Below are 22,755 nucleotides of genomic sequence, written 5' to 3'. Positions count from 1 at the left end.
GCAGGAGATTATGCTGCTGCAATCAAAGATTAATTTATTCTTAGGCTTTTACAATTTTTTTTAGTACAAATATTAGAGTACAAATATTTATTGCCATCTGGATTCAAAAACAAACATTCAAAAATATAAAACACTGCATAAAACAATCAAAAGATAATTTTAAAGTCTGTCAAAACAAAATATAGATGGTAGGGGCTGTTGAAAATATGGGTTGAAAACACATGTAGTGTACAGAGGTGTTATTTAGCAGCTAAACCAAAGGTTTTTCCTTTTTTTATTTGCCAGAATAGGGATGATTTTTCTTCTGTTTGTTTCTTGTTTTTGTTGGCTAAATGAGAGCAGCAACATTTTGCTGAAGATCTTCTATCTTAGCAGCAATTTTAACCTCTAAAACCATTGACCATCTGCTTGTTGGAGTAATAAATGAACCTTACATTCCTAAATCATTTTTTTTCATTATTTTATTTCATTGTAAAAAAAGAAGCTGTCTTGTTTTTGGTCACTAACCCTCACCAATTTCTATTCCTGTGAAACCAGCTGAAAAAGCCAGGCTCAGACAGTTTAAGCAGCCCTTATAAACCATCAGGTCACAACTAGAGTCACTAAAAGCTTTGCTGTTTGCATGCTTTTAGAGAGTCATCATCCTCCTGGTAATATCTGCTGCATCCATTCTGTCTCATCTGATCTGAGCTGCTCATCATTTAGTGTTTGATGTTTTCCTCTTGCTCAACGTGCTCTAGCAGCAGAGCGGGGCAACTTATCACTCTGGCCACTGAAATGTCAGCGGGTTGCTTCATCAGTCCGCGATGGACACGAGGAAGAAGTCCGTCTGAGAGACAGAGAGAGAGCTGGAGAGAGACTGCAGTGACCTGCAGAGCAGCAAGTCAGGCTTTTTAGGGGAGGTCAATAAGTCGGGATCTCTGACTAGAAAACATCCATCAGTGTTTCTCTTTAAAGAGCCTCAACTAACACACACAATGTATTTATTATTTGATTTTTGAAAATTTGGTTTGGGAATATATCCCTACAAACTGTTCACATCCCTGTTAAAATCCCAGGTTTGTGTGACATAAAAAAATAGAAATGAAAATCATCTAAAATGTTTTCCTCCTTTAATGAGACATCTACCATGTGCAACGCAACTCATAACAAGCAAATCTGTGATGAGGAAAAATTTAAAAAACACACCTAGCTTCATAAGTGTGCACACCCTTCAACTAATGCTTTGTTGAGGGAAATTTTAATTTAATTTCAGCGTTCAGTCTTCTTTGGTATAGGGGCCTATAAGCATCCCAGATCTTGACTTGAATGCTCACTCTGTGTTGGAAAATGTCTCTAAATGTATCAAATCATAATGACATCTTTTGTCCACAGCCCTCTTCAGGGGACCCCATGGATTTTTTGTCAGATTTAGTTTTGGACTCTGACTAGGACCTTCCCAAACTTTAATTTATGTATCATCAATTCATTCTTCTGTTGTTTAGGATATCTACCTGAACACACAGTGACGCTAATAAAAATAATAATAAAATCTATTTTCAGCATGGAAGCAGACACATGAGGGTTTTGGGTCGGAACTGACTGGCAGTTGAAACTAATCAGAACTCAGCTGCATCTGAAGAAAAACTAACCCCAGATCATGATGCCACCACCACCATGTTTCACTGTGGGTTTGGCATTCTTTTTTATAATCTTCAGTGTTGCTGAAATTATGAACAAAACCTCAAGTCACCTTTCATCACACAATAACAAATTCTCCCACAAAGTTTAGAAATTTTTACCCAGGCCCGGATGTTTTCTTTTTGCTATTTTGGAAAGAAATGCTTCTCTTTTACCATTTATGTATATGATGGATGGATGGATGGATGGATTATTTATACCCCTCAGATATTTAGCTTTAAAGTAATATTTTATTTTTACCAACATGTTTCGCTGACTGGAAGTATATTAACATTTTGGAGGGGCCCAGCCAAAGACCTGAGTTGAATCTGATAGAGTGGGAACAAAAAATTAGGGTGATAGCTAAGAGGCCTTCCTACTTCAAAAAGACTTGCAGCAAATCACCAAAAATAAATTGTGAAAATACCAGTGGAAACATGCAAAAAGCTGCTCAGCAATTATAGGAAGTCTTTTAGAATATTGCAAATTGTTGTATTATTTCATTATTATTTAATTTTCCTTAACTGTTGTAAGACCGAGTTTCATACATAAAAAACAATGCTCTTTATATTTCATGATGTTTAGACAAGTCTGTTTAAGGTTTTATGCAGTTTCTGCCACAGAATAACAGATCTGTTTAATTAACAAACTCCTCCCATCTCACAGTCTCCTGTCAGCCCCAACATTTGTGTTTACAACATAGAGCCTATGACGCTCTTTCACTCGGTTGCTGAGCTTATAAGCTTGTTGATTTATTGTTAACCAATCCTGTAACTGCCCCCCTAGGTGAGGGAGGGGTATTTTGTGATCATGTATTGTTATACAGGTCCTTCTCAAAATATTAGCATATTGTGATAAAGTTCATTATTTTCCATAATGTAATGATGAAAATTTAACATTCATATATTTTAGATTCATTGCACACAAACTGAAATATTTCAGGTCTTTTATTGTCTTAATACGGATGATTTTGGCATACAGCTCATGAAAACCCAAAATTCCTATCTCACAAAATTAGCATATTTCATCCGACCAATAAAAGGAAAGTGTTTTTAATACAAAAAACGTCAACCTTCAAATAATCATGTACAGTTATGCACTCAATACTTGGTTGGGAATCCTTTTGCAGAAATGACTGCTTCAATGCGGCGTGGCATGGAGGCAATCAGCCTGTGGCACTGCTGAGGTCTTATGGAGGCCCAGGATGCTTCGATAGCGGCCTTTAGCTCATCCAGAGTGTTGGGTCTTGAGTCTCTCAACGTTCTCTTCACAATATCCCACAGATTCTCTATGGGGTTCAGGTCAGGAGAGTTGGGAGGCCAATTGAGCACAGTGATACCATGGTCAGTAAACCATTTACCAGTGGTTTTGGCACTGTGAGCAGGTGCCAGGTCGTGCTGAAAAATGAAATCTTCATCTCCATAAAGCTTTTCAGCAGATGGAAGCATGAAGTGCTCCAAAATCTCCTGATAGCTAGCTGCATTGACCCTGCCCTTGATAAAACACAGTGGACCAACACCAGCAGCTGACACGGCACCCCAGACCATCACTGACTGTGGGTACTTGACACTGGACTTCTGGCATTTTGGCATTTCCTTCTCCCCAGTCTTCCTCCAGACTCTGGCACCTTGATTTCCGAATGACATGCAGAATTTGCTTTCATCCGAAAAAAGTACTTTGGACCACTGAGCAACAGTCCAGTGCTGCTTCTCTGTAGCCCAGGTCAGGCGCTTCTGCCGCTGTTTCTGGTTCAAAAGTGGCTTGACCTGGGGAATGCGGCACCTGTAGCCCATTTCCTGCACACGCCTGTGCACGGTGGCTCTGGATGTTTCTACTCCAGACTCAGTCCACTGCTTCCGCAGGTCCCCCAAGGTCTGGAATCGGCCCTTCTCCACAATCTTCCTCAGGGTCCGGTCACCTCTTCTCGTTGTGCAGCGTTTTCTGCCACACTTTTTCCTTCCCACAGACTTCCCACTGAGGTGCCTTGATACAGCACTCTGGGAACAGCCTATTCGTTCAGAAATTTCTTTCTGTGTCTTACCCTCTTGCTTGAGGGTGTCAATAGTGGCCTTCTGGACAGCAGTCAGGTCGGTAGTCTTACCCATGATTGGGGTTTTGAGTGATGAACCAGGCTGGGAGTTTTAAAGGCCTCAGGAATCTTTTGCAGGTGTTTAGAGTTAACTTGTTGATTCAGATGATTAGGTTCATAGCTCGTTTAGAGACCCTTTTAATGATATGTTAATTTTGTGAGATAGGAATTTTGGGTTTTCATGAGCTGTATGCCAAAATCATCCGTATTAAGACAATAAAAGACCTGAAATATTTCAGTTAGTGTGCAATGAATCTAAAATATATGAATGTTAAATTTTCATCATGACATTATGGAAAATAATGAACTTTATCACAATATGCTAATATTTTGAGAAGCACCTGTACACTACCAGTCAAAGGTTTTAGACACTTTCTCATTGAATGGTTTTCTTTATGTTTATGACTATTTGAATTGTACATAGATTCTCACTGAACGCATCAAAACTGTGAATGAACACATATGGAATTATGTAGGAAACAAAATATTGAACTTTGCTGCCACCCTTTGCTGTGATGACTGAAATATTAACATTTGGCCGTCTCTCAGTGCACCTCTGGGAAGTTCTTTCAAGACTCTGAAAAACCATTTCAGGTGATCACCTCATGAAGCTAATGAGGCAGTGAACAAAGCAAAAGGTGGATATTTTGAAGAATCTAAATTATTAAAAATGTTTAGTTATATTACAACTTATGTTTGCTATATCATTGCATGTGTAATCATTCACAGTTCTGTTGCCTTTGGTGAGAATCTACAATGTAAAGAGACCCATTAGGTGAGAAAGTGTATCTAAAACATTTGACCAGTAGTGAAAATACCCTGTTACTCCTTTTAATAAATGAGAAACATCCTGCTTGGGGTGTTTGGTTTTTCTCCTTGCTGCAAGATAATGATCTAGGACTGCACATGCACAGTCTAGAACCACAGGCAGCCTATTAGGGATCTGTAATTTAGTTTGGGACCAGCTGTTAATTTTTTTCTCTTTCTTTTTTTGGCCAGCTGTTAATTTTTTCAAATATTCAATTCAATTCAGTTTATTTATATAGCGCCAATTCACAACACATGTTGTCTCAAGGCACTTCACAAAAGTCAGGTACATACATTCCAATTAATCCTAACCATTGAACAGTGCAGTCAGATTCAGTTATTTATTCAAATTGGATCAAAGTTTTTCTATCTAAGGAAACCCAGCAGATTGCATCCAGTCAGTGACTTGTAGCATTCACTCCTCCTGGATGAGCATGTAGAGACAGTGGACCGTCACTGGCGTTGGCTTTGCAGCAATCCCTCATACTGAGCATGCATGTAGCGACAGTGGAGAGGAAAAACTCCCTTTTAACAGGAAGAAACCTCCAGCAGAACCAGGCTCAGTGTGAGCGGCCATCTGCCATGACCGACTGGTCGATATCACAGGTTTAATAAGATGTTTACTGATCATAAAGAAGGGTTTGAATAATCTTCCAACATTCCATTTTTTAATAAAATGTAAATAAATACACATAACTCTCTTTTTTTGCAAAATTGATAGTGCTTTTACACTGTTTGATGTTTTTTTGAAAGATACCTGAAACCAGAAAGAAACCTTTTGGCTAAATAAAAAGAATGCCAGGGTTGTGAATAATTTTGGGCCCTTTGTATTTTCTCTGAGAGGATGAAAATCTGGAAGACTCTACAAGGACAGGTGAACTTTAGTTTGGGTTGATCAGATTATCTGAAGCTGATGTTAAGTGTAAACCAAATTAAATTAAGTACTAGCTGAAGGGTGTGAAAACCTATGCAAACAGGTTATTGTACTTCTTTTTGTTTTTTTACATTTCCTTTCCTGACATATTTGTTGCTTTTCAGTCTAATTGAACAGGATATATGTCACATTAAAAGGTGCAAAAAGTTTGGAAATTTTTAATGAAAGTGTAATTTAAAAAAACACACGTAATAGATCTTATTCTTTCTTTCTCAACGCTTGAGGTGACAAACTGCTGTTCTGAACTTTGTTCGTCTTGGAAATCCGTGCATTGATATGTTTGGCTTACCTCACTGCCGTACATCATGAGGTGGTGTGTGGTGATGAGCGCTTTGAAAACCACAATCCAGCTGTTGCTTGTTGTGCGCTCCAGCAGCGTGTCTGCCAGGTGGGGGATGCTGACGTTCAGCTCATTGGTGCAGTGGATCAGGTCTGATGGACACAGAAATAAAAAAATAAAAAAACAATCCACCATAAAATGATCTGAGAATGAAGAGAAATACAGACTGAGGCCAAGAGGTTCTGTTGGCTGATTTAGACACTCCTTCCTCAAACTGTTACACTGTCCAGTAAAAAGCTTAGAGATCAATTCATGTGTTATTGCAGTCGCATAATAACATTTTGTAAAAATATAACAAAATGCAATCTTAAGTGAGGGGAAAAATACTTCCTTAAAGACATAATTTGCTTTACAAAATCACAGATTGTAATTGTGAGTTGTTGGGACCCTTTACAATTTTTGTCATAAAAATGTGATCGAAACATTTGTTTTATGTATAATTTCATGTTTTGTGGTGATCTGTCTAAATGTTAGTTATTACACCATTTCTTGTGATTAAAAAAAGTGCATAGTGGCCCATTTCTCTTAGCCACTCTTAAAAATGATAAACTGGAGAGTACACCAGTTTATCATTATCACACATAACTGTGTTAAGAGTCACCAAATCTTTGTCCTACCATCACAAACTTAACTACAAGACATTTCATTAACTCTACTGGGCCTTTAACTGGCGCTGAGTGCTTTGGTCAGATGAAACCCGTATTGATCTTTTCAGCAACAAACATCTGAGGTGTACCTGCTATAAAACAGGTGATTTATTTGTAGAAGAACTCCTAATGTGCAATGTTAAGTATGGTGGAGGATCCATAATGCTGTGGGCCAGTTTCCTTTTCAAAGTTCTCAGGAATCTTGTTAGAGTTCATGCCTACATAAACTCTTTATATTTTTATTTAGTGTCCTTGTTTTTAATGTATAAGATCATTATCTGAAATATAATGTTATAAAAAATTGGCCAAAATCAACATAGAAATGGTAAAAAAAAATAATAATTCAACCTTTCTTCATAGCCATCTGAAATGCCACACAATACCTCAGAGTGAGCTGAAGAGCGGAGTGCATAAGCAGGGGCTTAGGTTTATGGAGACATTTTCCAAAATAGACAAAGATTCCTCTTTCTGAACGCTCCAACCTTGTAAAATGTTTATTACTTAGCGTAAGATTAAGCTGTGGTAGTAAAATATTTATTAATTTGAACGCTTTTTACACACTTCTACCAGAAGTGCCAATAAATGTGGAGAATGCTTTAAATTACTGAGAGAAAATTACTGAGTTTTTTAGGAAAAAATACAAATTTATGTCTTTGCAGAGCCCTGAATCAATGGAATAAGGAGAGTCACTGGGATTCACATTGACTGCTGCATTCATTTTCACCGACTCAATAACTGCACCAAATCTAACAATAAACAACGGTTTTAATAAGAGTAAGTGTGTAGGCAGATGAATCAGAACAAAAACCACATTTTTCACAACCCCATTATGTAGCTGCAACACTGCACAGCTTCCCACCTATTCCACTTAAATGTTTATAGAGCAAGCGGCAAAATCTCATTTGTTCCATTTTCAAACACATGTTTGAACAGATAGTGAGTAATGAATGGGAATTTTCCTCTGGAGCATCCTTGTTACTTTGGCTGAGATAAAATTCATCTGTCTAGAGTATTAATTTCCCACCTCAAGGATACGTGAAACACATTTCAATGGGGTAACGGCGCCATGTTGTGCAGGTTTTTTTATATTTAAAGGTTTGTTAAACATCAGGCTATTTCGAATTTCTATCCTGAAGTGTTAATTCAGGGACAAAATTAGTTGAAGATTGATAAATGCCTTTTGCAACAACCATCACATGCAGTACATTGCAAAAGTATTCATGCTGCTTGAACTTTTTCACATTTTGTCACATTACCACAAAAAACCACAATGTATTTTACTGGGATTTTATGAAAGATCAGCATAGAATGAAACATAACTGTGAAGTGAAATAAATTTTGTTTTACAAATAAAAACTAAAATGTGTGGCACGCATATACGTTCAGTCCTTTTTAACCTGATGTCTTTAAACAAAATCCAGTGCAACAAACTGCTTTCAGAAGTCACGTAATTAGTATAAATCAGTATAAATTCATATGTTCTGTGAAGACCTCAGGAGGTTTGTTGGAGAACATTAGTGAACAAACGTCTTGAAGACCACAGCAGACAGGTCAGGAAAAAAGGTTGCAGAGACGTTCCAAGCAGAGTTAAGCTATAAGACAATATGTCACGCTTTGAAAGTCTCACAGAGCAATGTTCATCTGAAAATGATTTAGAGAAGCAGCCAAGAGCTCCATGGTAACTCTGGAGGAGCTGTAGAGATCCACAGCTCAGGTAGTAGATTCCTTGGTTGGACACTCCACAAATTTGGTCTTTATAGAATGGTGGGGAGAAGTAAGCCAGTGCTGAAAGAAAGCCATGAGAAGTCCAATTTACAGTTTTCCATAAGAGAGAAAAATGTGGAAGATCGTGCTCTGGTCAGATGAGGCCAAAGCTGAACCTTTGGGCCTAGATGCAAAGTTCTGTGTGGAGCACAAAACTAACGCTGCACATTGTTCCCCATCCAGTTTGACTGAATTTGAACTATTTTGCAAAGAAGGGGCAAAAAAGCTCAGTCTCTCAATGTGTAAAGCTGGTAGAGACACACTCCACTTGCAGCTGTGAATGCAGCAAATGGTGGTTATATAAACTTTTGACTCAGAGGGACTGAATATAAATGCATACTACATTATTCAGATTTTTATTTGTCAAAATAAGATGTGAAAACCATGCAACCTTTTCTTTCTGTCTCACACTTATGCACTGATTTGTGTTGGTCTTTCATAAAATTCCAATAGAATCCTGTATGGTAACATGACAAAATTTCAATTTTACCAGTCAACATAAAACTGGGCCAGACTGCAGGAACTGTGGCCCAGTTTCTTTATGGATTCTGGCAAAAGAACTATGCATGGCATCTGCTAAACCCTAAAGACGTACTGACTCCTTCTAAAATGGCACTAAAGCATTCTCCTGCTGCATGTGCTTTAATAGATACAGTGTAAGTCTGCTAAATTGTGTTTTTCTAATTTTCTCATATACAGTAATGAAAAGACTGTAGGTTTTCATTGACTTAGTTTTTTATGTTTATATACATTTCTACAGTAAATGATGATCACCAGACTCTAATTTGATGAGACTGTTGATTCTGTGCAGCAACATTATCTGCAAGTTTGAGTTTTTGTCTTGCATACATTCTGCAAACTTAAAACTGAGCAAGAGAGCAATCGATGAACAGAAGGAATACACTGCAGGACCTATTAGATGCATTGGACAAAAATAACTTAACCATTCAGAAATTAAGTTTATCGCTCCAACAACACAATAATTAGGAAAGCACCAACCCACAAAGATGGAAGTAATTAAATTAAAATTATACTTTATAGAGGAAGAAATTAAAATACTGAGAAAATGCAAAATTGTTTAACAATCAAACTGAGGTCATCAGGGCCTTTTGACTTGTTTAGCTTTTTTCCCTGGTTAGCAGTGTAAAAACCTCCACGGAAACAACACCCTAAAATAATAATAATAACAAGAAAAACGTGGATGTTGGTTTACTGACACATTCGTGTTTGCCTGCCCAAATAAAAAATGAACTCAGCCACACTCTGCTGCATATATGGCGTGACATTTATCCCCTGCTTAAAGGGCAAAATCAGTCGAAGGTCTTCACGCCTTCAGCGTCTGGAAGAATGCATAGAAAACAAACATGTCTTTAATATATACAATAAAAGTGTCAATAAAATTGGATCAAAATGCACAGTTTGATGTCTGCATCTCTTCATATTAAGAGATGTGAAAAAGTATTTTCCCCTAACAGTTTTTTCCGGTTTTTACTTTAAGTCAATTCTCACGTTTTAGATAATAAAACAAATTTTAATTTTAAAGATAAATGACTACGGTACTTCATTTATTAAGGGAAAAAGTATTCAAACCAACCTGGTTCTGTGTGAAAAGAGTACTGATTTTGTCAAAACATAAATTAACTGTGATTAACCATATTTGTTGGAAAGCCCTAGTTACACCCACTCCTGATAACTGCCTGCCACATCGACAACTCACCCAAAGCACTGCAGGCCTCACTTGCCTCAGTCAAGGTCAGAATTCATGATTCAACAATAACACAGAAACTGGGCAGAAATGACATCCAACGGAGAGATTCAAGACCAAAAAACCCCTTCTGACCAAAAGAGAAAATAAAAGCCCATCTTACATTTGCCAGAAAACATCATAATAATTCCCAAGACTTTCGGAAAATTTTTCTGTGGACTGACAGGACAAAAAGGGGGACATTATGTAAAAAGAATGTCTTATTACATGTAGTTTTAATTAAAGAGCATTTAAAAGAAAAAGAAAAGTGTGCTGGTCTTGGGCTGCTTATGCACCAAGACATTGATCCGAAGCACACCAGAATGTCCACATCTGAATGCCTCCAAAAAACCCTAAAATTATGGTTTTGGAGTGGCCTAGTCAAAGTCTGGAATTGAATCCAAGTGGGAAGCTGTAGTATGAACTTAACCTGGCTGATTTAAAACAATTCCGCAAAAAAATGCTGGTCAAAATTCCTCCACAGCAATTTAAAAGACTGGTTGCCAGTTTCACCAACACTTGATGGCAGTTGTTGCCACCTAGAGTAGCACAACTTGTTATTAGTGGAAGGGAGCAATTATTTTTTCCACAAAAAGCCAACTTGGTTTGGATAGCTTTGTTTCCTCAATAAATGAAATCATTATTTAAAAACCTCTTTTTATATTAATGCAGGAGGTAGAAATGGCGCCATGTGTATGGAAACCACCACATCTGGCATCTGTTTTTACTCATTTGCTCATATCATACTTTTCATGCTAAAGCGGGCAGTTGCCTTCTGCTCTGAAGCTCTGACGCACAACCTGACCAGCCTCACAGAGACAAAGTTGACAACCAGCAGCTGAAGCGAGTAGATAGCTGCTGACACACCACTTATTTCCCCGGGGGCTGGTGGTCATGGCTAAAATCAGAGTAAGGAGCGTGAAATCTCCAGGTATCCAGAAAACCAATTTACTTCCAGGTTTTAATCAGCAACTTTTTGCAGGAAACTTCAAATGTTGATGTTCATTTTCTAGTAGCTGGTTATGATTTCATTCTGCCAACACGCTGTTCAATCTAAATGACAGTGGTCCTTCTGTCAGATATTTTCATACACAAAGAAATATTGGCAGGGATTTAACCAAACAGCCAGAGGGAAGTGATGCAGTATTGATTATATGATGGCCAACTGTTACTGCTGATAACCCAAAGTGAACACTGGAAATCATAAATGAAAAACTTGATTAGAAATGGCATTGATGTTATCAGTGTCAGACAGCATGGTGTTACAGTTCCGTCTTTTCCAAATTCAAGACATGTTTAATGCTCGTTAGGATAAAATAGAAGGCTGTGAGAGATTTCAGCTAATAAAGAGACTTACTGTAAAAACCCATAAAACTTTATTCAGTCTTGGCTTTAGATGGAATAAAGAAATGGCGAGTGTATGAAATCTACTGAAAGGATGAGGTCATTAAAATGACACACAGATGTGGGAGTAAGTGGTGCCAATTTAAGAGCGCCTGTGAGGCGAAGCGTCATCATCAGCTGTGCTTTTGTTCTTCTCTCTTCAAATCTTAGTTTCTTTGTGATGTGTTTTGCCTTATTTAGTAATTGCGTGTCAAAAAGAGAGCACCTGACAGCACACTCCTCACTTATTGGTACCCCTGCAAAGGACACGTAAAAACAGATTAATGTTTCATTTTAGTAGCATAATCTCACAGTGGAAATAATCGGAAAAAAAAAAATCCTCACTGACGCAAATGTTGATACCACTGCTGTCAATACTTTGTACAACCTCTTACTGCATATTTGACAGCACTTAGTCTTTTCCTGTAACATTTTATAAGGTTACAGCAGTCTGGTGACTAGAAGAAGGTTGATTTTTCTGTCTGGTGAGCGTGTCTTGGATCATCATCCTGTTGGAAGACCGAACAACGACCAGTTTCCAAATTTCTAGCACAGTTTACAGATTTTATTTAAAATGAACTGGTATTTGAAAGAGTTTATGAAATCATGCACTTTAATAAGGATCCCAGGGCCTCCACCGTCATAGGTTCTCCACCGTACCTAACTGTAAACATGGGACACTTTTCTTCATATTCATCCTGTGTTTAATTCCAAACATCTCAAGTGTTTCCAACCGAAAAGCTCAACCAAGGCACATGGTTCTGACTGAAGCCCTAGTAACTTGGCAAGATGCACTTTGGACCTCCTTTTCCCTTTTGAAGAGTGGCTAAGAGAAACAACCCTCTGTGTCACATCATATTTGTAACTGAGGCAAACAAGAATTCATGGAATGCTTACAAAAAGTCCTAGACATTCCAATATATTTAAAAAAGTAAAGTCAGTCATTTTCTACCGCTTATTCCATAGTGGGTCGCGGGGAAGTTGGTGCCTATCTCCAGCAGTCTATGGGCGAGAGGCAGGGTACACCCTGGACAAGTCACCAGTCTATCGCAGGGCAACACACAAACAACCAAGCACACACTCATTCATACACCTAAGGGCAATTTAGAGTGACCAATTAACCTAACAGGCATGTCTTTGGACTGTGGGAGGAAGTCGGAGTACCCGGTGAGAACCCACGCATGCACAGGGAGAACATGCGAACTCCATGCATAAAGACCCTCGGCCGGGAATCAAACCCAGAACCTTCTTGCTGCAAGGCAACAGTGCTACCAACTGCGCCACCGTGCAGCCCACTAAAAAAGTAAAGTTTATATTTAAAATGCTTTATTTAAATCTAATTGTGAGTACCAACAATGCACTGGTGATATTATTAAAAACTATTTCCTAACATAGGATCTTTTTAAATTTCTCAATAAATCTGCTCCAAATGAACGTTGGAACATGACATTTCAGCCTCAAACAACATTCAGTTCTTCAAGGCTGAAATGTCATGTATGGACTGATTATTTTCGCAACATCCATCATGTAGAGTTGAAAAAATATTTAGCATCACCATTAGAAAACAGATAAGGGTTAGCTGATTCTGAAACGCTTCTCTGAGCAGCTTTACATTTGATTAGTGATGCACTGCAATAAGAGGGGCTATTTTGTATTAATCTAAAATATAAAAATGTTTAGAGTTATTTCACACTTTTTGTTTACTACATAATTCCATGTGTATTCATTCACAGGTTTGTTGTCTCTGGGGAGAATCAATTTAAATAATCATGAAAATAAAGAGACCAATTAGGTGAGAAAAGCGTTCTAAAACTTTTGACCGGTAGTGTATATAGATATCATTACTTGCACCTTTGAGAAAAGTTGTAAAGGGCCAAAAGACAATTAGAGCTTTATTATTAAAAAGCAAAATATTTCTATCAAACAAATCATAAAAATCCAACCCTTTACTTTCAGAACATTTAAGTGAAGAAATATATCCCAAATTATGATGAATTATGAATTATTTAGTTGTTTTTTGCTACATTATTGATAGCACACTCATTGGAACAATTCCCATAAAGGCAATTTTAAAAATTTTGGTTTTGTTTTACTTTGTCATATGTATATTCTATAAATATTTTAATTCATGTACTTTACACAGAGGCTTATTTCTCTTAGCCACTCTTCAAAATGGCAAACACAATTGAAGACGCCATTCAAATAAGGCAGATGTGTGTTGATCTGCTACAAGAAAGCAGCTGCTGGTCTAAACTTGCCTAATAAAAAATTTAAAACTGTAACAGAAACAAACAAGGACCCAAATCTATTTTGCCAGACAAATACACTCGGAAGAAAAGATCTCAAAAGGTCACTGTTAGAGAACTGCAACACAGAGTGGCATCATGGTAACACCAAGTCACCAGAAAATCACTTTCAAAGATTTTTAAAAGTCTCTAACAGGATTAATTTTGGAAAACATACAATCTTTGAACGAGAATAGATAACATGATCTAATTGCTTTTATTTAAAACAGAAAAGCAGCAATGACTCCTACTGCTGCTGAAACTTTAATAATAATCATAATAATCACATAATAATCACAATAATCAATAATAATAATAAATAATAATCTCTCACAGTTTAATAATGCACTATTACTGCCTATTAATGCTTTATAAAGCCTTTACAGTTTTATTAATGGCTGGTTTATTAACTATTTAGTAGCCATTTATAATTGCCTTATATAAAAGTGGTACCTTTAGTGTGCTTCTTTACTAAAATACTTTTGTTATTCAAAGCCTAAAAGTGGCTAGTAAGTCTGTTAATAACGAAGCTGTTTCTATTATTTTTCTTTCCACCTAATCTTAACCTGCAGCTCATATCTCTCCAACTTCAAAAGTTGCAACCAATCTTATCATTAACCCACACCCTTAGCATTATCACATACAAAAACAATGCTGAGATTTATAGAAGGATGCACTGGACAAATTTTCAAATATTACCAAGGAATTTACTTTTTATTTTTACTGAGGCTTCCATCCCTTCAGCTCTACATTCTGTTCTCCACACTCATTTGGTCTCACTTTCTGGTCTCATTCCCACCAAGAGCTTTTCCATTATAAAGTGCCGCATTTTAGGACCTTGTTTACCAGGCAGCATAGGGGAAGAGAAAAAAAAACTAGAACACAGCAACGGTTGCACAAAGACAACATGGGAATCCAGACCTGACATTTATAGCTAAAACTAACTAAAACTACAAATATGACTCATCAGAGTCTCTGTTACAGAGGTGTTGTTGCTTCTTTGTTCGCTCTGCCACCAAGGTCCGCTCAACCGGTCGCAGGTTCAGAACCACTGATCTGCTCATCACGAATACATTTCCTGCTGCCTTCAACATTTCATGCTCTGCGTGTTACACCCTGCATTACACGAGAGAGGCCCTTCAGTTGGAAATAGAAAGTGTCTCATTCTCAAAGTACAAAACAGTTAAACAAGTAATTTAAACCAGATTAATGGAACCAGGAGTTTCTTTCAGGTACAATAAATAGTCTCATGTAAAGTCCTTGGACCTTTCTAGTTGAAAGTTTTTTGTCCTTGAGAACAGTTACATAAAATCCATTGTAGAAACGGGAAAAACTTTGCTTTTAATATTCTGAATACTCCCACTCAGGACAGGCACTGAAGTGGGCTGCCTTCTACAAATTAATATCTGTACAGCTACTGTGCTTGAAGATTTGCCAGGAATGAATCTAATTACTTGGGTCACTTTGATAATTTTTTAGCATTTATATCAATGCTGTATTTGAAGTCTTCCATTGAATTAAATTCATGTAATCAAAGTGTACAGCAGAAATCTTCAGCTTCTATCTGCAAAACAACCACCTCCCAAAAAAACAAAGCCCACTTTAAACCTTCATAATTAGTTGGTGCGAGGCATCGATTAAATCAAAGAAGCAGTAATTACTTATTGTTGCACCAATGCTTTTTGATGATTTTTTTACTCACTCTAATGAGTTTTTGTTTTTCTTTGTTTGTTTTTAGTTTTTAAATACGGGCAAATCAATACAGATGTTAGAACGCCCAGTGGCAAACCTCCCTAAAGGAGCCCACAATCCCCAGTGTCTCTACTGTGGACACAACTGAGTCATGTGCTGCCAAACTTGCCGGCTGACTCGCTGGGCATGCAGCTGGATGACTGAGTCTGAGGCTGTTTGGCTACTTGCCTCATAGTGTCTCTCCGGCTGATTTCTCCACATTTTCCTCCTGATTAGCCATTTTACTTTTTCTTTTTTTTTGCTTTTTTGCAGGCTGTCAGACTCAGCTGCGTTGATTAGATGTGCTCTCCATTGATTATGTCAAGTGATTGTAAAAAAAACTTGAAAAGGCTACCTAACCTAATTATAATTACTAGTAAAACTTACATGCAGGGGAAGCCAGTGCAGGTACAGTCGAATAGGTAATCTATGTGTATATGGATGATATGGCTTTCTGCCCAGGGCACCATGGCCTGTAGGGGACCAAAAGATTAAAAAAAGCAAAACACTGTAATTTGTATTGCTTGTTTACCACCTAATCAATGGAAATGGGCTCCTCCTGTGGTGTAAGATAAGGCTGCACACAAAGAGTAGCTGATGATGCTGATGTTTCTATCTGATTGCATCTTTTGTTTCAGTGCTACATCAAGAAGATATTCTGTGTTTTTTGAGAGTTTGGGTTTCTTCTGATCATCTCATCTGGTTCAGTGTTGTACATACACTGTTTAAACCTTAGCTGCATTATTCTACACTGAACATGGACTCTTTTAAATAGGGTTTGAGAACCTTTAAAACCTTTATTCTATTTGCGAGAACACACACACACACACAATACATTTTCAATGCTTTTGTGGCATTTAGATAACCTCAGAGTGACATAAATGTAAAAAGTGCTACATGTAGACTAGACACAGGCTGATATAATGCTCTCATGGTATGATAACCTTGAGTAAAAATACCAAGGTATTACAGTTTTTACACAAAAACTTTAAACAAAAATAGATAACATGATCTAATTGCTTTTATTTAAAACAGATAAGCAGCAATGACCCCTATTGCTGCTGAAATACATTCAACATTTATTTCTTATTTTGATACCTAAATTGTCTACTACCAGTTTTTAAGTGCTTATTACTCAGAATGCTATTCCTTTTTGGGACTCTGGTCTTTCAATAGTTGCACAAGTATGAAAGCTGATATTAGGTGGTTAATTGGAGGGGCTACCAGCTTGGGTTAACAGACAAGCTGCTTAGTGTTTTAACATGAAAACTCATCTGTCTGTCTGTCTGTCTGTCTGTTTTAGATAAATCATTTTCGGGTATCACTTTACAATAATACTACTCATATAGAGGGAATTGAAATAATGTTAATAACTAAGCTTTTAATACTTTATAAACCCTTAATACACAGTTTTAAGGAAGACACTTCTCATGCCCTGATGCATAATCACTATTTGACAAGACACTGGTCTAGCCAAATATTGATTCTCTCTCAGGTTTTAATTAATCTCTTGCAGTTTATTACTGCAATATTACAACTTATTAATGCTTCATAAAGTGCTTACAGCTTTATTAATAAGTGGTTTCTTTACTATGTATTACCCATTTATAATAGCCTAATATATTATAAGTGGGACCTTTAGTGTGTTGCTGTACTAAAAGACTTTCATTATTCAAAGCTTAAAAGTGGTTAGTAAGTATGTTGATAATGAAACCGATTACACTTTATAAATTGTTACTAAACAGTTATTCAGGCTGGCCAGTAGTCACTTTTACCTTCACTCTCACCCTTTAAATAAGTCTCTAATAATCCTTCATGAAACGTTTATAGCCTTATTAAATTACAGTTTATCATCGATTTATTAGTCACATATAAATGGACCATTTTTGTATGGTGGTGGATTTTGAACTCCTTAATGTTTCTAATTAATAATGGGTTATAAATCCCTATTGATGGTTTATGAAGTGTTTACAGCTCTTTAACTAGTTTATTAATCATTTTAAAGCCTTTTATTAGGGTAGTGCTATTGTAGTGTGTCGTGCCATTTTACAATTGGACGACCCTAATAAAGGGCTTATAAAAATTAAGTGTTATAAATTCATCTGTTAGACCTCTTTAAACCATTATTGAGCAGTTAGTTTTAAGAAAGCTACAGGAGACTTTTCATACACTGATTAATAAAATAAAGTGTTTACAGCTTCATTTATAACCGATTTATTATGTGTTGGACATTTATAAGGGAAGTTCTACTGTAATGTGCCTTTTTAAGTTCTTAACGTTTTAGATAAGCTACACAGTAAAAACATTTCCTTTTATTGCTTTAAGATAATAAAGGATCAACATTTTTGTTCCCTAACGCCTTCTCATAACCAACAGACAGTGGTATAGCTAATGTGCGTTCAGGACTGACAGCAGGACATTCATCAATGATGAAACCCCAGAGGACGCGACAGTAAACTTGAATGCGCGGTTGTGGAAATGAAGAGGAAGATGTTTGGTGATGCTGCACGATAATGCACATCATGTACTGAAGTGTCTCCAGGGGATGTAGCCTAGTGCTGCTGCATGCATGCAGACTGCTGCTGCTGATAGTGGCGTTAATAATGGATAGGCCCACACTATAAAGCGGCTGGTTGCAATGTGATTAGCCCATACCAGAGTGGCCCATTTCCCCCGAATGACATGCCCAGATAGTGCCCTACTCCCTCGCCCCTTTATTTAAATGTTGCACTGAAGATTCTCGGGCTCATTGTTGCGTGTATTCTCCCCGCTCATCTAGACGCATATAATTATTTTATATAAAAAAAATAAAAAAAAACAGGTTGCAAACATAACCTGTCCGGATGCTATTGGTACAGGCTGTCCTTTGTGAGGAAAAAAAAAGGTGCATGCAGGCTATTCTATGTACTACAGCAGCTAGGAGCAGTGATGGCATGCTTTCAACCTACAGTCAAGGTGTTTCTTCTTGGGTCCGCTGACTTCATGCGTCGTGGCCTTACAGACGGCTTTGCTGATGGCAGACCCGGTCATGCTGTGCTGCGCGGCGGCGATCCGGTCCGTCAAAGACTGTCCCGACATGTTACAGTGGAGGAGGAGGAAGAGGAGGTGGTGGTGATGGTGGTGCTGGCGATGGTCGTGTCCGGGTGGGGGGAGCTGGGCAGGACGATCAAAATGTCTTTAGTGGTAGGGAGGAGGGTAGTGCCCTCTGTGAGAGTCAGGAGGAAGAGGAGGAGGAGGACAGAAGCAGCAGAGTACACCGACGAGGATCCGGTGGGAGAATTCATGCGGCGGACAAAAAAATTAAAAAAAATTACAGAGGACCGTCACTTTCAAGCAAAATTATGAATGCAGGTAGAAATCTGCATAAAGAGCTGGCTTGCACACAATGTAGCCAATGAACAGTGAGCTATCCCTGAAATAGATGCTGCCCAAAGGGTGAGATGCCGGTGGCAGGGTGCGTCGGTGCCAGTGCTGAATCCGAAATGTCACTAATCTAAAAACGGACGGTGATTAATTGTAAAATCTGCGCGGTCCTCCAAATAAGCGAAGAAATGACACGAAACAGCATTGTCCTTTCTTTCCCATCGGTCCCCCTCTTCTTGACCCGGTTTCTCCTCCAGAATCAAAGCGATCCGAGCGCAAGCACCTATTTGATCCCGACAGCACCCCACGCAGGCAGCAGCAACCTCAGTCTCAGACTCTTTCAATCAGCTCACTAAAAAAAATGAGTATTTCTCCTTTAAAGGTTACAGATAGGCCAGTTCCTATTTTCCCCTCTCTCTTAATTATTATGTCAATCAAACTTGTGTGTAAAATGGCAGCACATGAATCAGGTGACTGAGGGAGAAGGGCGATTGGGCAACTTCTCGGGTCTGGGGAGGGCATCTTAAAGCATAAGACCCAGCCACCCCCTTACAGTTTATGAGCTAATTATCTGGTTTAGTCACCTTGTTGAACATTGATGTTTCAATCTAAAACACAAATTCATTATCTGAACAAACCCACCTTTACTGTTTAAGGGGCGTCTGCTTCATTAAGTTGTGATATATTAATACCAACATATAGCCTATTATTATTTAAATTAGCCCGTTTTTGTTTTTTTTTACAATGTGTGACCCCTCAACTGCCAGAGATTTAGAAGGCAAGACAAGGGAAGTTTATTTGTATAGCACATTTCAGCAACAAGACCGTTCAAGGTACTTTATGATCAAATCACAAGAAAAGAAAATATAATAAGGCAATGTTAAGAATTTCAAGGCAACCTGCAAAGGAGACTTTCAGCAAAAGTAGACATAGGTTATTTTTTATGTCAGCATCCTGTTCAAACCTAGAATTTTTCATCACATTTATATGACTGAAACAGTCATGAAGGTTTCTTGTCCCTAACGTCAAACAACACCCAAGCATACTAAGATTTCTCTGGAACAACACTGCAGAGTATTTAGCCTCATAGAAGTTACACCTGGTCCAGTGATTCTTTGTAGGTGTACTCTGTTTTTCCCTGAGATGGAAAGTACCGCACAGTGTTTTTTGTGTGTTTCGCGGGTGGGGATTTTGATGGCACTATTGCTGCCATCACCTGGGTGTTTGTTTTTGGTCCTCCATAGAAGGTATTCCTTGCTCTGTGCCTCCTTTTAGGATACAAATTTTATGTTTCTGTCTCTTTCCAAGACAGAACCTATGACAAAGCTATTGGTGCCACTAACTCAGTATAATTTCTTTTCTCTTGTAGAAAGTACTCCTAGTTTGCTGATTCTGTATTTTGCTTTATCTTTTCTCTGGACAAGCTTGTTGGCAGAGACATTGTTGTAATTACCGTTTGCACTCCTTATTTATCTTTCCCATGGAAAGCACCTATGGCTTAGAGCTCCTCTATAAAGCTGCATCTCTTTCTTGGATGAAGCTATTGCTGAGTTTACGTTTATAACCAATTGAAGGTACTCGAAGCTCAGTGTTTTTTTGTTTAGCTGTATCTTTATCCTTGACAAAGCCATTAGCAGAGATTTTCTTTCCCATAGAATGTACACCTGGCTCAGTGTTTCTGTCTCCTTTCTGTCCTAGCCTCTGACCATTGTGGCAAGTGGCTGCTTCTATTTACACAGATTCTGAAGGAGGTTTCTTCCTGTTGTTGTTGTCCCTGCTTGCTCAGGAGGAGTGGTTGCAGCAAAGTCAACAAATTAATGCCATCGACTAGACTTTCTTAGATAAATAACTTCTTCTTTCACCAATTCCTATTAAATGAACAATATAATTAAACTGTATTGTGTCATAATGTGCATTGAACTGGACTGTATGTAATTTAATCTGAATCTAATTGTATTTGAATTAACTGGACGTTTCTGAACTGAATTTGGATCCAATTGGATGGGTATTAGTTAAACCTTTCTGTCTTGTAAAGAGCCTTATGACATTAATAGTAAGTCAGCACAGTATAAATAAATAAAACTGAATAGATATTAGAATTAGCCAAAGAGTTCTATCTCTAAAAGTTAATGTATTATATAATTATCTTGTTATGTCATAGTGAACAAAGTGGATTAACTCATGACACAATGTAAACACCACAGAATGTATTTTATTAAAAGTAGGGATGCACCGAAATGAAAATTCTGTTGTGGTTGATAACTGATATTTAGCAATATTCTATATTGTATATATATTTCCCTACCCTTTCAAACACAGTGAAAGAAACAGTCACACTGCTGACATTGCTCTCTGCATCAATTTAATTTAATTCAATTCAATTCAGTTTATTTATATAGCGCTAATTCACCACGCATCGTCTCAAGGCACTTTTACAAAGTCAATTCAATCAAATCATACGGATCTTAAGTCAGGTACATACATTCTAATTGATTATAATTATCAAACAATGCAGTCAAATTCAGTTTATTATTCAAATTGGTTAAAAAGTTTTTCTGTCTAAGATAACCCAGCAGATTGCATCGTGTCAGTGATTTGCAGCATTCACTCCTGCTTTTTCTTTCATTACAAATGTTAAGTTTACCACACATGCATTTTAAGATATGATTGTCCCCATCCCTTTGATGGGGACATAAATGTGTTTTGTTAAGTATCTATTGATCTTGAAAGTGGTTTTGCTGTCTAGAAATTGGAATTAATTAGAAACATGGTTGCAGACAATCTTTAAGCTCTCATACTGTCTGCTGTTTTGGGATTTCTTTATTAAAGTGTCTTGTAATATATGAAGAAACCACAAAAAACAAAAATTTTACAAATTGAAGCTGGAGCACATTGGAGGGTTAGAAGTAAAATGCAAAGCAACACTTAATTGAAAATACAGAATTTTAAGTAACATTCAAGTTAAACTTCAACAAAAGCACCCAGATTCTCTTTGCTGCTTTTGAAGAGAGAAAGAACAGACGAACAGACTTTCTTTCTTCAAATGCTTTGGAAAGATATTGATTTTATAGCCGTGAACAACGACTTACAACAATCGAGCAACAGTTTGACAGGTCTAATAGAGTTTGCTTTTCATGTCTGCAGCCAGTATCCATCTCTCCAAGGATGTTTTTGCATTTTCTTTGGACGGGAGTTCTCAGTAACTAGACATAGAAACCACAACACTGCATTAAATCAACATTTTCATTTTGACCATAAGGGATGCTTGTGAGTATTTCTCTATGGAATGGAAGACCAGATCCTTCTGTCCAACAGTTGATTCACTTGTTCATTAATTGTCATTTAAATAAAACAAATTTAAAAAATCAACTAGCAAGAAGCTAAAGAATATTTTGGTTACAATAAAAAATCTCTCTGCTTCAACTCTAAATATTAAGACACATTTTATTAAATGAAGTAGGAAAACCAGATACCCAGGTGGGGAAATGCTTTTTGGGTAAGTTCTGAAGCCAAAGTAGCTCAACTATCATTTTACACCTGGAATACAGAACAAACCTAGTTACTTGTTTTCCATATAAAGATGTTGCGACATGCAGCAAAACCAAGAATAGCCAGCTAACTCATCAGGCTTGAAAAGTTCAAAGTCACTAAATGACACCATTGCCTAATTTGCCTAATTGACAATTTGAATTATAAATGTAGTTGATGCTCTAGAAGGGAGGAATAAAGCCATAAGAGAGACAAAAAGTGAGTAAAAACATTCTTAATATGTTGTTGACTCTTGTTTAATGTTACAGTTTCAACACTGCCCTTTGTATTGCTTGGGGTCAACACAACAAATCTGGGTGGACATACTTAGGATTTATATATATCCTAAGTATATATATTTATACTTATTTTTTATATACTTATATTTATTTCTTTATTTATTTGTTTATTAGTTCAGATTTCTGAAGTCTGTAAGTCTGGTTTGATTTTTAACCAACAATCCAGTGTAGGGGTCATCCAT

At 37.4% G+C, this 22,755-nt stretch overlaps 1 protein-coding gene across 1 annotated transcript in view; it reads right to left on the bottom strand.

Annotated features, from left to right (window-relative positions):
* The window catches only part of LOC124876793 (phosphatidylinositol-binding clathrin assembly protein-like), a 45,901-nt gene extending 26,729 nt beyond the window's left edge, over positions 1 to 19,172 (bottom strand). The window contains exons 1-2 of the mRNA XM_047379801.1: positions 18,332 to 19,172; positions 5,779 to 5,921 (exon numbers count right to left, since the gene is read on the bottom strand). Of these exons, the coding sequence (XP_047235757.1) occupies positions 5,779 to 5,921; positions 18,332 to 18,461 (273 nt within the window). The 5' untranslated portion in view covers positions 18,462 to 19,172. The remainder of the gene's footprint in view (positions 1 to 5,778; positions 5,922 to 18,331) is intronic.
* Between the last annotated feature and the right edge of the window lie 3,583 nt (positions 19,173 to 22,755).

The sequence above is a fragment of the Girardinichthys multiradiatus genome, chromosome 11, assembly GCF_021462225.1.
Source record: "Girardinichthys multiradiatus isolate DD_20200921_A chromosome 11, DD_fGirMul_XY1, whole genome shotgun sequence".
Classification (NCBI taxonomy): domain Eukaryota; kingdom Metazoa; phylum Chordata; class Actinopteri; order Cyprinodontiformes; family Goodeidae; genus Girardinichthys; species Girardinichthys multiradiatus.
This window is presented reverse-complemented; position numbering and strand designations above follow the sequence as displayed.